The 12,593-nt window shown below is 55.7% G+C and overlaps 1 protein-coding gene across 3 annotated transcripts; it reads right to left on the bottom strand.

Moving 5' to 3' along the window:
• Positions 1–1,493: 1,493 nt before the first annotated feature.
• PNOC (prepronociceptin) lies at positions 1,494–11,103 on the bottom strand. 3 transcript variants are annotated; one of them, XM_087776061.1, is made up of 4 exons: positions 11,068–11,103; positions 7,251–7,387; positions 3,241–3,667; positions 1,494–2,111 (listed from the first exon to the last, which is right to left on the bottom strand). In XM_087776061.1, exons 2-4 carry the CDS (start codon positions 7,368–7,370, stop codon positions 2,062–2,064), a joined length of 597 nt encoding a protein of 198 aa, XP_087632187.1. In that variant the 5' UTR covers positions 7,371–7,387; positions 11,068–11,103; the 3' UTR covers positions 1,494–2,061. The 3 variants fall into 3 exon arrangements, with proteins under 3 accessions (XP_087632187.1, XP_087632188.1, XP_087632186.1); XM_087776062.1 differs by having other exon boundaries at positions 7,251–7,410; positions 11,068–11,080; XM_087776060.1 differs by lacking the exon at positions 11,068–11,103 and having other exon boundaries at positions 7,251–7,722.
• Positions 11,104–12,593: the final 1,490 nt, after the last annotated feature.

Genomic DNA, 12,593 nt, shown 5'->3' with positions numbered 1-12,593 from the left:
CCCTGTTTGTGTTTTTTTTTTCTCATTTGCCAAAATCAAAAATAGCGGCAGAAGTCACTTCTCTCCCCGGCGCTGGTTCGTCACCCGGAACCCAGCATTAACCCAGTTTGCAAACTGGGACCCAACTGGGGAAACTGGGGTCAGCCCGTGGCGTGGCCACCGTGCATCCGGCTCCCGGTGAGACCCAGCTTCCCGCTGCCGCCGTTTCTATGGCAATGCTAAAAATAGCGCTGGGGCGGCGATGCCGCTCCTCTCCCCAAATCCGGGGGGCTCCCGAGAGAGGCGAACCCCCCCATCTCCATCGGGGACGCTGCGGGTGCTGGAGCCCTCGTTATCCCTACGGAAAAGGGTTCTGGGCGCGATGGAGCCGGGCAGAAATTCCCCTCCTCTCTCTTAAACCCTAAAATCCCTTTTTTTCCCCCCAAATAACCCCCCGATCCATCCCATTTTTGCCTGCGGGGCGCACGGGCCCCCCCGCAACCCTGCAACAGCCCACGCGAGGGGGGATTTCTACCACCTAAAAAGCCCCCGCGCTGGAAACAATACAAATTTACCAAAATCTCCCTTTTTTCTTCCTAAAACCCAAGTATTCCCCAGCTGAGCGGGGCGATGGGACCCCCGCCGGGGCGGGGGGCACAGCAGGGACCTCCTCTGCCAGCCTTGACCCAAGTGACGGGCGCCAGTCGCAAGAATATCGTAGAAACAGTAAACTAATTTATTAATCCTTTTGCTATGTACAAGTTTAATGGAGAAATCTTTGTATGAAACAATTAAAAAGAACAAGATCTTGGAATTCTTTTTTTTTTTCCTTTTTTTTCTTTTCCGTGGGGGTATTATTATTAATATTTTCTTTTTTTTCTTTTTTTTTTTTACAAACAGCGAAGGGCAGCGCTGCGGGCGAAGTCGCTCCCGGGATACGCTTTTCAGGTAGCGAATTAGGCAGGAGAATGAACCGGCTCCGATGATCCTCCTGGGAGCGACGCTGGGGAAAAAAAACCGGCATCCCGGCGCGGGGACTGGGATGCGATGCATGCCGGGGAGGCGGGGGGACGCAACGAAAACGCGCGCGCGGTTTGTATTGCTGAGCAAAGAAGTCAACCCCGGAGGCTTTACCAAACGTCAAGGAAAATGCTTAAAAAAAAAAAAAGGGGGGGGGGGGTTTAAAAAGGGGAAAAAATTTAAAAAGGGCAAAAAAATTTTAAAAGGGAAAAAAATTTTAAAAGGGAAAATTTAAAAGGGAAAAAATTTAAAAGGGAAAAAAATTAAAAAGGGAGAAAATTTAAAAAGGGAAAAAACTTTAAAAGGGAAAAATTTGAAAAGGGAAAAAAATTTTAAAAGGGAAAAAATTTGAAAAGGGGAAAAAATTTAAAAAGGGAAAAAATTTAAAAAGGGAAAAAATTTAAAAAGGGAAAAATTTAGAAAGGGAAAAAAATTTCAATAGGGAAAAAATTTGAAAAGGGAAAAATTTTAAAATGGAAAAATTTTAAAAGGGGAAAAAATTTAAAAAGGGAAAAAAAAAGAAAATTAAACGTTTCCAGGTGGTTTCTGGGTGCTGGGGTGGGAGCTGGTCCCCGCCGTAGCGGCCGTTGGGGTGGGGCCGGAGCCGTGGTGGGACGTGACCCCTCGGCATCCCCCATCCAAAAAGCTGGAAGTGAATCCCGTGGGAAGCCGAGAGCCCCGGCTGGGGGATGCCGAGCGCTGCCGGGGAAGGCACTGGGAACGTGGGGCGGGGGCTGATTTTCCGCTGGATCCGTGGTGGCTCGTTGACGGTGGCCGACCCAAAAAAAAAAAAGAACCCCCCCCGGAAAAAAATCCAAATTTTTTGCAAAAATCCCTTTTTTTCCTTATTTCATTTAAATTTCCACCCGCTGCCCCGCGGTCCTCTCCCCTCCCCTTCCCTGCGGCATCTCGCTCCCGTCGCCGGCCGAAATTCGTCGGGTCCTGGTTTAAATCGGGTTTAGTGAGTGAAGAGCAAAGTGATTTCTGAACGCGTGCGAGTCTGAAGCGCTTTGGGGTCCGTCAGAGAGAGGATGGAGGCTGCTGGGGCGGACAGGAGCAGGGTTAATTTTGCCTGTGCCTGGCGGAAGGTGCTGGGATGCGGTGCCGGAACGCTATAAAAAAATAAAAATAAAAAAAAAAAATAGAGAAAAGAAAGGAGAAAAAAAAGGAAAAAACAAAGAAGATAAAGAGAGAAAAAAAAAAGGAAAAAAAAAAAAGGAGCTGAGCCGAGAGCGGAGGGAGCGGGGGGCTCTCTCGCAGGGGCTGCGGGGCCGGGGGTGCATCCCCTAATTTAGGGAGACGCCACCCGAGGGGGGGAAAAAAAGGCAAAAGAACTAAAAAAAAGGAGGAAAAAAGTTTTGAAATTCTCCCAAATTGTAAATTTGGGGGGGAGGGGGGGGGTTGGGGCTGGGTGGAATCGGCGGCTGCAGGGGAGAGGGGCTGGGAGCTCCGGGCGTCCCGGCGCGGAGCCGGCGGCGGAGGGGGGACGCTGGTCCCTGGGGAGCGGCGGCACGGGGTGAACCCGCGGCTCGATTTGGCAGCGTGAGGCTGGAGCGTTCGGGGAGGAATTCCTTCATTTCGAAAAGGAAAAGGTTCTGCTTTATTTTAATTTATTTTAAGGTATTTTATTTTAATCTAATGCAATTTAATTTAATTTAATTGAAACTTTAAAAATCTTATTTTAATTTTTTAAATTTTATTTTAATTTTAAAATTTTATTTTCCTTTTAAATTTTTATTTTAATTTTAAAATTTTGTTTTCCTTTTAAATTTTTATTTTAATTTTAAAATTTTAAAATTTTCATTTTAATTTTAAACCCTTTATTTAATTTTAATTTTTTAATTTTTTATTTTTAAAATATCTTAATTTATTTTGATTGTGGTTTTCCTGCTTTTTGGGGGGGGGCTGAACCATCCTTCAGACCTATTTGGTGTCGAGGACAAAACCCTTTTGCCCATCCTCCCTGGGCGGGGGGCTGACAGCAAAGGGCCGTTCCCCGAGCACCCTCCGGATGCCGAGATGCCGACGGCCGCCCTCAGCATCCCTCCCCCGGCTCCCCTTTGGCATTTTCAAGCCATTTCCGAATTTTTTTTTTGCCCCCTTTTTGATTTGCGCCTATGGACATGTGGTGTAGAGGGGTAGAGGGTTGACTTTTTTGGCCATGGCGGACCTAGCCGGGCGGCGCGGGTCTCCGTTAGATCTCGTTGTGCTCGCTGATGCCGCCGGCAATGTCGTACTCACTGGAGCGGGGCGACATGCCCAGGTACTGCTTCAGGAACTCGCTAAACCTCTTCTGGTTGTTCCACTTCCTCGCCGACTTGCGGACCCCGATGAAGCCCCCGTATCGCTTCTGCACCCCCCTGGCCATCGGTGCTGGCCGTGAGCCGCGCGTCCCCCGTGGGAAACCGCCGAGTCGTCGGGAAATGTCCTCAGGTGGCTGCGGGAAGGCGTCCGGCACCGGTTCGACGCCTTCGTCTTCGGCTTCCCGTCGCCGCAGCAGCTCGCTTACCTGCAGCGGGCTCACCGGCACCGCCGGCACCGCGCCGTGCCAGGGATCACCGGCATCCTGGAGGTCGCGGGGCCGTGGGGCGGCTCGGCCGGCGGCGGCGGCGCACAGCTCCCAGGTGGCCCGCGGCACAGCTTCGCCTTCGCACTCCAGGATGCAGACCTGCGCGGGAGACACAGGGATGGGCATCAGGTGGGTTTTGGTCCCTCTGGCACTGCGGGACACCGGGCAGCGCCGGGTGGTGTATCCCGAATACCAGGTGCTCAGGCATCCCCCACTTCCAGCCCATCCAGCGATGTAACGCGTTGGGAGACACCCACGGAAAGGTACCGGCAGCTCATCAGCCCTTCCCTGGCCTCATTCGGTGAGGTGTCCCCTCCCAAAACCCATTCCCGGGCTCCCAGAGGCGGCGGTGGTGGAGATGCTGGGGAGCTGTGGCGGCTGCTCAGCAACCCTCTCCCATCCCTCCCTAGACAGGCTCTGCTCCGCGCTGGACGTGCTCTGCACTCCTCGTTGACATCCATGCTCCGGTCTCACCGCCCCATGCTCCGCACCGCTGGGTCTTTCAGCAGGGCATGAGTCCAAAAAATCACCGAGTCACGGGACGGCGGAGGTGGGAAGGGACCTCTGGCGTGTGCCCGTGGCACGTCCTGGTGCCTGGGGTTGTTCCTCCCCAGGGGCAGGACTTTGTTCTTCTCCTTGTTGAACTTCGTGAGGTTCCTACCAGCTCATTTCTCCAGCCCGGCAAGGTTCCTCTGGACGGCAGCATGGTCCACCATCCACGCCTCCCAACTCCGCATCATTTGCTAATTGCTGAGGGTGCGTCTGCCACGTCATCCTGGTCATAATAAAGATGTCAAGGTCCTCCAGGTTTCAGTTCACCTCACTGCCCATTTATCTACCCTGCGCTTCAGCAGCTTGTCTATGAGGATGTCATGGGAGACAAGGTCAAAGCCAGATGAAAGTCAAGACAAGCTGGTTGTCTCACTGCAGAAAGCTATCAGGTTGGTCAAGCACGATTTCCCCTCCATAAATCCATGCTGGCCGCTCCCAACAACCTGCTTGTCCTTCATACGTTTGGAAATGCTTTGCAGGATGATGTGCTCCACCACCTCCCCAAGGATTGAGGTGAGACCGACCAGCCCATAGCTTCCCAGGTCCTCCTTCATGCCTTCTGCAAAGGCAGGTGTGACATCTCCCTCCTCCCAGCCCCCAGGAACCCGCCCCGATCACCACGTCCCTTCAAAGGCCATCAAGAGCAGCCTCATCAAGAGGCGCCATCAGGCTTCCTCAGCACCCATGGATGCACCCCACCATGTTTGCGTCTCATCCCTTTCCAAGAGGCCTTGTCCAGCAAGGCAGGACACAGACCCGGCGCCGCCGCGGGGTGATAGCCCCAAGTGGGCTGGTACCGCCAAAACCAGCACCCAGGGGAAACCATCCAGGAGAATATTGCAGAAAAAACAAACTAAATCAATGCCCCCAAAACCAGGGCTGGAGGGCCCAGAAGGGAAGGGTTGTCTTCCCTCACCTTGGAGTGTCTCCATCCCAGCGTTAGCTTCGTGGTGGGCTCTTCTAAATGCTTAACACCAACTGGGGGACCCCACGTTGAAGCACGTTGGCGTGTCTCATTGCTACAGGCCGTCTGCAAGACCAAAACCCTTGCAAAGACTCTTCGCCATGGGTTCATTAACTTTGCCAAGTGGGAGGTGCTACAAGTCCCAACGTGGTATCTCAGGGCTGCAGCTCAGGCACGTGGCTCTGCAGCAATTGGCTATTTCCATCCCCGAGGGCAGCCAGGCTCTTCAGGCAAAAAGACAAAAGAGAAATACTTGTCCCAAAGTGAGGTGGTGACGAGGGTTTTGTAGGCTGGGACACCTACGAGGGTCCTTGTGGAGACACCGAGGGCATCCTGCGCTGAGCCAAGATCCTGTCCTGGGATCTCCAAGGCTTTGGCAGGGTCTACGGCTGATGGACAGCGTCCTGGCAGTGGCCTGCATTGGAGATGGATGGCGATGGATCACGTGCAGGTGACAGCTGTGATGAGCACCAGCTAATAGGCTTCAAGAGGAATTACCCCAAGGTGTCAGGCTGAAGACCATCAGTGATCCCACCACTCATCCACAAAACAGCTCCATGAACATCCCAGGGTCCTCGGCCGTCGTCCTGTGGTCTTGATTCACATGGAAATGGCTCCTGCTCGCAGTGTTTTGGGAGTCCTCAGCAAACACCAGCCGATGCTCCTCCATGTCCACTGCCGAAACTACCTGGGGAGGCTCCTTCCGATCTTCAGCTGGCATTAACGGTGCCACTGTGGGCTTGCACCGTCCCTAGACGCCTCCGGGGACCAGGGCGTAGGTGATTCATCCACATCTTGAAGACCAGCTCCATCAGCTGGTCCCTGTCCTGCCCTGGCAGCGGCGATGCTGGTGCAGGCATGCCTGTAACTTCAGGGGGATCTCCTATTTCTGCCTCCGAAGGACGGATCAGCCATGTCGCTGATGGGATTTCCTTCGCCGTTGCTTTGGGAGTGGTGGAGGGTTGTATCAAATCCCACCACGATGCTTCCTCCAGCTGAAACTGAGCCTCGGAAGACCCCAGGTTCCTCTGCTCCTGGTTCAAACCACTCTTGCTTTGAGATACAACCTTGCACGGGACCCATGAGCCACCAACCATCCCATCTCCTCTCCATCTTGCTGGCCAGGGAAGACAAAGCAAAATGCAGCTCCAGAAGCAGGAAAGGGGGGACCCTGCAGAGACGTTGGTGCCTTCAGACTGCAAAAGAGCATTTTGGGGCAAAACCGGGGAGATTGCGCCCCAAAACTTGATGGCAGCGACATGCGATTGCAGGCTTTGCCAGCAAGGGGGTGGCACCGGGGTGGCTCCGGCATCTCCGCGCTGCCCTGGAAGTCACTGGTCTCTCCTGGTTTTGAGGGGACATTTCCCAGCCCGTGGGGCTGCCCGAGCTGCCGGCTCCTTTTGGGTGGACGTCTCAGCCCGCCGTGGTTTATCATCGCTAATAAACAGGCGAGTGGGCGGGGGGGAGGCGATGGATAATCCCCCAGGGAAGGAGGGGGAACGGGAAGGAGAGAAATGCTACCGGCCAGGGCACAGCCGCGGCTCAGCGGAGGGGAAAAGGAAGGATTAGGGACTGGAAAAAAAACCAAAAATGCTCTTTCATGGCTCTTCCCATCCAGTGTTGGAGGCAAATCAAGAGGGCGGGAGCGGCTGCGGGGTGCCCGATGCCCGGCACCCCAAAACGCCGTGGTTCGCCAGCCATCTGCAGAACTGGTCCCATCCTGATGGGGCGCAGAGGGGGATTTTGGTGGCTCCTTGGAGGATGGGGTGGAGGTCCGGGGGGGTCCGGGATTGGCGTAGGTGGGGACAGCAATGCTGCAAGCTATGGGGGCAGGAAAGCTGGGGATCCGCGGGGTCTTGGGACCCTCCTGGGACCTTCCTTGGGCCATCGCAGCCTTGTCCCCATCACTCCCGGCAGCCGATTTGGGGTTTGCATCTTGTCCGATGGTGTCCCTGGGGGGGACAGTGATGGCAGGTGGCATCTCCCCTTTGAGGCTCCACGCTGACCGGCAGCCAAAGCCTCCCCCAACCCAAACCCCGACCCTGGCGCAGGGAGGAGGGTGCCCACACAGCGTGGGGGGGGATGCAGCCGGCAGAGCACCCGTGGGTGCTACCCCCATGGGTGCTGCCCACGGTGAGGGACAAGCCAGCAGGCAGAGGGACTTACGAGGACGTCGAAGCTGTCCCGGTAGAGGTGGCGGTCGCAGCGCAGGCAGTCCCCCCGGCAGTCACCCCGCGCCCGGGCGAAGAGGCAGAGCAGCAGCAGGTCCCAGAGCACAGCCCTCATGGCGGCACCGGCAGCGGCTGCGGCACAGGAGAGAGAAAACCTGTTGAGACGGCACCGGCACCGCCGAGCCCTGCACCTGCACCGAAATGTGCCTGTTCTCAGCCCGTCCTCCCTCACCCCCTCCCCAGACATGTGTGTTCCCAGTCTCCCTGCCAAAATTATCCTTTCGGGAAAAGAGCCCGGCTGCCTCCCCATCCCCAAAACAGATCCGGCGTGTCCCGGCTTAGTTTTTTCCAGGCTATCTCATGGCACGAGTCCCAGACGGGGCTTATTTTAGCAGGTGGACGTGGCAGGGCAGCACGTCCCTGGCTGTCCCCTGAGCAGGACGCTCCTTGTCCAAGCATCACCGGAGCCGGGAGAGGATGTCCTGCCCCGGTTTCCCCTCCTGGCCATTTTTGGGGTGCTCCCTATCTTGGGAGGGTTCAGCCCTTGCTGCCCTCAGGGATTGCTGGGATCCGAGCCCACTCAGTGCAGAGCAGCAAAGCCAATTCCCAAAGAATCCCCCGTGTCCCATCTGGCTTTACCAACATCAGTGACAAGTGGCGATTAAGTGACATGACGAAGGCCGTGCGCTTCCCTCCCAATTCCCAGAGATTTAGCCTGACGCATCCTCATGGCCATCAGCAAACAAGAGGCTTGATCCTCCTGACCCCCCCTCTTGCCCTCATCCCGCCGGGAAAAGGGATCCGACATCCCTGTGGTCCTTGGGAGTGGGTCCCAGTGCTGCATGGCATCAGGTTTATAAGCCAGCGAGGGGACGAGTGGAGGTGATGGCGAGGAGCAGGACAAGGATGTGAAGGTTGGTGCCACCGTCGTCAGCATTTCAGGCCACTTTTAGGGGGGTTGAGCACCTGGGCAGGGGGTCCCCACTTATTTCCCACCCCACCAAGGTGGGGCTACACCCCTGCTCCTTGCAACAGGGGCAGAGCATCCCCCGGGGTCTCCAACCAGCATCACCGTCACCTTTCGTCCCCGCCAGCCGGGCGGTGACACAGAGCCTGGCAGCTCCCGGTTGTCATTTGCTGGAGGGTACAAGGGGAAGCTGATAAGGAGCAGGAATTAAGGCTTAATCTTTGTGGAGTCTCATTAAAACTGGCTGGCGGCGTGAGTCAGAGGCTTGGCAGAAAGCTCCCGGGAGAGGGCAACCCCCCCCAAAAAATCACTCAGCCCCAAAATGGGGTCTGGCGGAGCCGGGGAGGGGGCTGCAACCCACCCCCCAGCCCTGTCCCCATGTCCCCAAGAGACACCGATTCCCATCGTCCTGGGAAAAGCAGGTCACATCTGGCTGCGGAGGAGGCTCCGAGATTACGGCTCGGCTTTTCTTCCCGGTTAATTGAAAGATGCTATCGGGCGGGCGGGATGCGGTACCCTGCCAGCATCACCGGCCAGGGCAGGGCTGGGAAAGAGGGAAACACCCCCCCTTTGTGCATCGGTGGCCCCCCCCAAATGAAATCAGCCCCTTAAGAGGGAAGGACCGAGTGCGGTGGGTTTTTTTCTTGCTTCTGCGCTTGGGTGTTTGGGGCGAGGGGGGGTGGCAGGGTTGTGGGGTGTGACGGCACGAAGCCCCTCTCTGAGTTTCGCAGCCACGGACCCACGAGAAAGAGAGGGATGCCTTTTCTCCCATTTTTCTCGTTTTTTCCCTTTTTTCACCATTTTGTTCCCATTTTTTCCATTTCCCCCCATTTTTTTCCATTTTGTCCCCATTGTTTCCATTTTCTCCCATTTTTTTCCATTTTTTCCCTTTTTTTTTTATTTTTCCCCATTTCTTTCCCCTTTTTTTCCTATTTTCCCCCATTTGTTCCTCTGGGAAGACCAAACCTGGGCCTTATTTCCCAAGGCATGCACCAGCCAGCCCCGCTGCCCTCATGCCCAGGGATGCCATCGACCCCAGCAAAGGATGTGACAGCCCCGGCGTCACACCACGGCCACCCCTGTGGCTCCTCGGACACCGGGGCCGCTCCTGGGCACAAACCTTCCTCTTCCTCCCCGACAACTAAACCTATCCATCCCAGGGAGCGGTGGGATACGGCCACCCCATCCCACAAAACAGCTCTGGGACCCTCCTCGCTGCTACGGGCTGCCCCAAGGGCGCATCCTCAGGAGTTTTTAATCCAGTTGAATTACCCTCATTAATATTTGGGGGGAAAAAAAAAGTAAAAAGAGGTTTTTCTAGAAATCCAGCCTGCGGTTCAGATAACGGCGGGGTCTGGTTATCCGTCAGGATAAGCGGCTTTTATTTATTGCTCCGGGTGGGATGACGGGGGAGATGCAGCCATATAAAAGGGCTGATTTGAGGGGCAGCGGGGAGGATGGAGCGGAGCTCGTGGGATGCGAATAACCCGAGGAGAAGAGGTGGAAGGGGAAGCAGGTGCTTGCTGAGATGGGTTTTATTCGCTTGATTTGAGACGATTTGGGTTGGGAGCTCGCGGGCAGCGCTGGGGAGATGCTCCCTGCCTCTCCCCAAGGATGCTCCATCCCCTCTTTCCCTGGGAGATGCTAACGGCAGGGTTTATCCCGACAGCGGGATCGCTGTCCTTCCCCAAACACCTTCCCAGGGGTTTAATGGCAACGATGCTCTCGCTTTCCCGGGTCGGGATCAGTCCCGCCACGTGGGGATCACATTTAGGAGCTCCTCGCTTCCCACACCCGGAGCTCAACCAGCCCCAATTAATTTTATCCCCTGCGAATTCCCACACTGCCCAAAGCCAAGGCCTGATCCAGAGGGCAAGAGAGATGCGACCAGGCAGGATCCGGCCCCGCCGGGAGCCAGCATGGAAGGAGTCAAAGCTTTTTCCAGTCAAAAAAGCACAATATTGTCCAACAGTGTCCCCCACTGGCACCGGGTAAAACACTTCCCCGGCTCCCCCAAACCCTGGCGATGCCGCACGGCTTTGTGCCGGCAGCTTTTGGGGGGATTTTAGGGAGAACCAGAGGGATTTGGGGGCGGGGGGGTTGGCTACAGATGCCTGGCGCTCGCCAGAAAAATAAGCGTTTCCTTTTGTCGATTCCCCTCAATCAGGTAATTGGCCATAATTGGCCGAAATTAGACGCCGCGGCGCGACTATAAACACAGATGTGGGCTCGAGAGGCTGAGAAAAGCTGTTTAGAGGTAAAAAAGCTCAGGAAGAACATTTCTCCCCACGTCTCAGCCATTCGTTCCTGCTTTTGGGGGGGGAAATAAAAAAAAACAAAGCAACAAAAAAAACCAACCCATTTTCCTCCTTTTTGTGCTTTTTCAGGGGGAAAAATTGATTGCTCACAAGCCGGGCATCTCCCAGACCGTTGCGCGGTGACCCCAGTGAAGTCCTGGCTAGAAGAAAAAGGGGCAGAAATACTGAATGGGGAAAGTCGTGGCGTGGCGGCTCCCAAAAAAAATCCCCTAAACAATCCTCCCCGTCCTGGAGGAACCCACCGGCGCCCCGTGGGCTTCCCCCCGGCTTCGGGCAGGCGGCCCGCGCCGACTCCTGTTGCATCCCTCCCGCTCCACTCCGGTTGATTTTGGGGCTGGATGGTGAAGCCGAAACTTTTCCTCTTTTGGGATAGAGGGGATGGATTTCTCCCTCCGGGAAGATATTTCATTTAACCCTTAGCAGGGAGGGGAATATCTATCTGTGAATCGAAGCCGGACGGACCACTCTCAGACTGAAAAAAAGCAGCCAAGCCCCCCCAGGATGGAAAATTAAAGCGGATTTCCTACCTGCAGGTGTGCTGTCGGCTGCCGGCTCCTCTGATCTGTGACTCCTCCGGCGTCTGTGCCACGGTGGTATATATAGACGGTGTACACACGCATCCCCACACCTCCCTCCCCGAACACGTGCGTCGCTGAGCCCACCCCCGGGGGCTGCCGGCGGAGGGATGCGCCAGCCGGCAGCTGGGGACCGGGGCTGTGCATCCTTCCCCCCCTCCTGCATCCTTCATCCCTTCCTCCTCCTCCTCGCCAAATCTAGGGGCAGGGGGGGGGCAGCCCCGAAAGAGGTGAGGGATGTCGGCCTCGTGGTTAGCCAAAGGCACGGTGTCACCGAGCATCCCGGGGTTGGGACGGAGCCCGAGGGGTGTGAAGCCACTGCTTGGTGGCCCCGATGGTCCAGACCTGGGGGGGTTACAAGGACCCGAAGGCACCGGCAGCCGGGTGAGCCCCGAAATCACCCCCACACCCCCCAGCCCTTCCCGGGGGGCTCTTCCCCCCCCTCAGGCTCCAGAAGGAGGTGAAGGGGGGGTCCCCAACCCCGTTACCAACCCTCTCCAGCACGGCTGCGGCAATGCCACGTGGCTACCGAGCGCGTCGCGCATCGATGGCAAGTGCGCGGGTGGGAATAATTGATTTTGGGCTCAGCGGATGATGGCGGGGTGGGGGGGAGCAGAAAATTCCAACTTTACATTTCACGGATGATGGAAACGCCCGGCGAGCCAGACGCAGCCGCGTGCCGGCACCTGGCGAAGCGGGGAGCCGGATTTGGCCGCTCCGGCATCGGGGACAGATGCTGCCTTTGGTTTGGAAAGGCCAAATCGGTCTCGACCTTCAACGGTTTCTCCTGCAAACCAGCATCACCCCATTTTTTTTTCCCTATTTAGGTGACCTGCAGCCATAACGCTCAGACGCACCAGCGCGGAGCCAGGACCCCCCCGGGCATCCCTCCCTGCCCCACCTCGGCAATTAAATACTAAAATCTGCCGCGGCGCTGCAATCCTATCTTGGTAATTTCTTGTAATGACTCCCTAGGAAGGGCTGGAGATCGGAGCAAACCACCTCGGCACGCTTTTTGGTTCGGCTACGGCTGCTAAACAGTTGCGTTTAATGCCCCCGGGTGAGACCTCGGATGCGCCAGTGCTTGGGCGGGCGTAAAAAAAAAAATAATCTAGAAATCGATGAAAATGCCAAAAAGTGGTGAAACGGCATCGTAGGGGTGGTTGGAGGGGACCTGCCTGGTGCTGGGGGCGAAATGCAAGCCTGGATTTTAGGTGTTTTAGGGGAAAATAGGGCTGGTAAGGAATGCTATGCGGGACCCATGGGCAGCCTGGGGTGAAGTGGTTCCCCATCATGCTCCCAGGCAAGTGCTGGAGATAGGGAAGCCAATTTTTTTTTAATATATATATATATTTTATATTTATTTTTGAATTTTTAAAATACATTTGTTATATATATAGCTTCAGTCTTTCCCTAACCACTGGGTTTTTCATTAAGGGCATATTCCCCGGCTCTCATGCAAAGCCGAGCAGCAGCCG

This window comes from Nipponia nippon, unplaced genomic scaffold (assembly GCF_047370975.1).
Source record: "Nipponia nippon isolate SJK-2023a ecotype South Korea unplaced genomic scaffold, ASM4737097v1 scaffold_4, whole genome shotgun sequence".
NCBI classification, from domain to species: Eukaryota; Metazoa; Chordata; class Aves; order Pelecaniformes; family Threskiornithidae; genus Nipponia; species Nipponia nippon.
Note: the sequence above shows the minus strand (reverse complement) of the source record. Positions and strands in the feature narration are given on the sequence as shown.

What these genes read in the sequence shown, in the direction of transcription:
- PNOC (XM_087776060.1), bottom strand. Translation starts at nt 7,565, where the DNA reads ATGGGGAGGCAGCCGGGCTCTTTTCCCGAAAGGATAATTTTGGCAGGG. An exon ending in GGGACAGCTTCGACGTCCTC is followed by an intron (nt 3,668 to 7,250) that starts GTAAGTCCCTCT and finishes TCTCCCGCGCAG; the next exon opens with GTCTGCATCCTGGAGTGCGA. An exon ending in GGGCATGTCGCCCCGCTCCA is followed by an intron (nt 2,112 to 3,240) that starts GTGAGTACGACA and finishes ATTTTTTTATAG; the next exon opens with CGTTCCGGCACCGCATCCCA.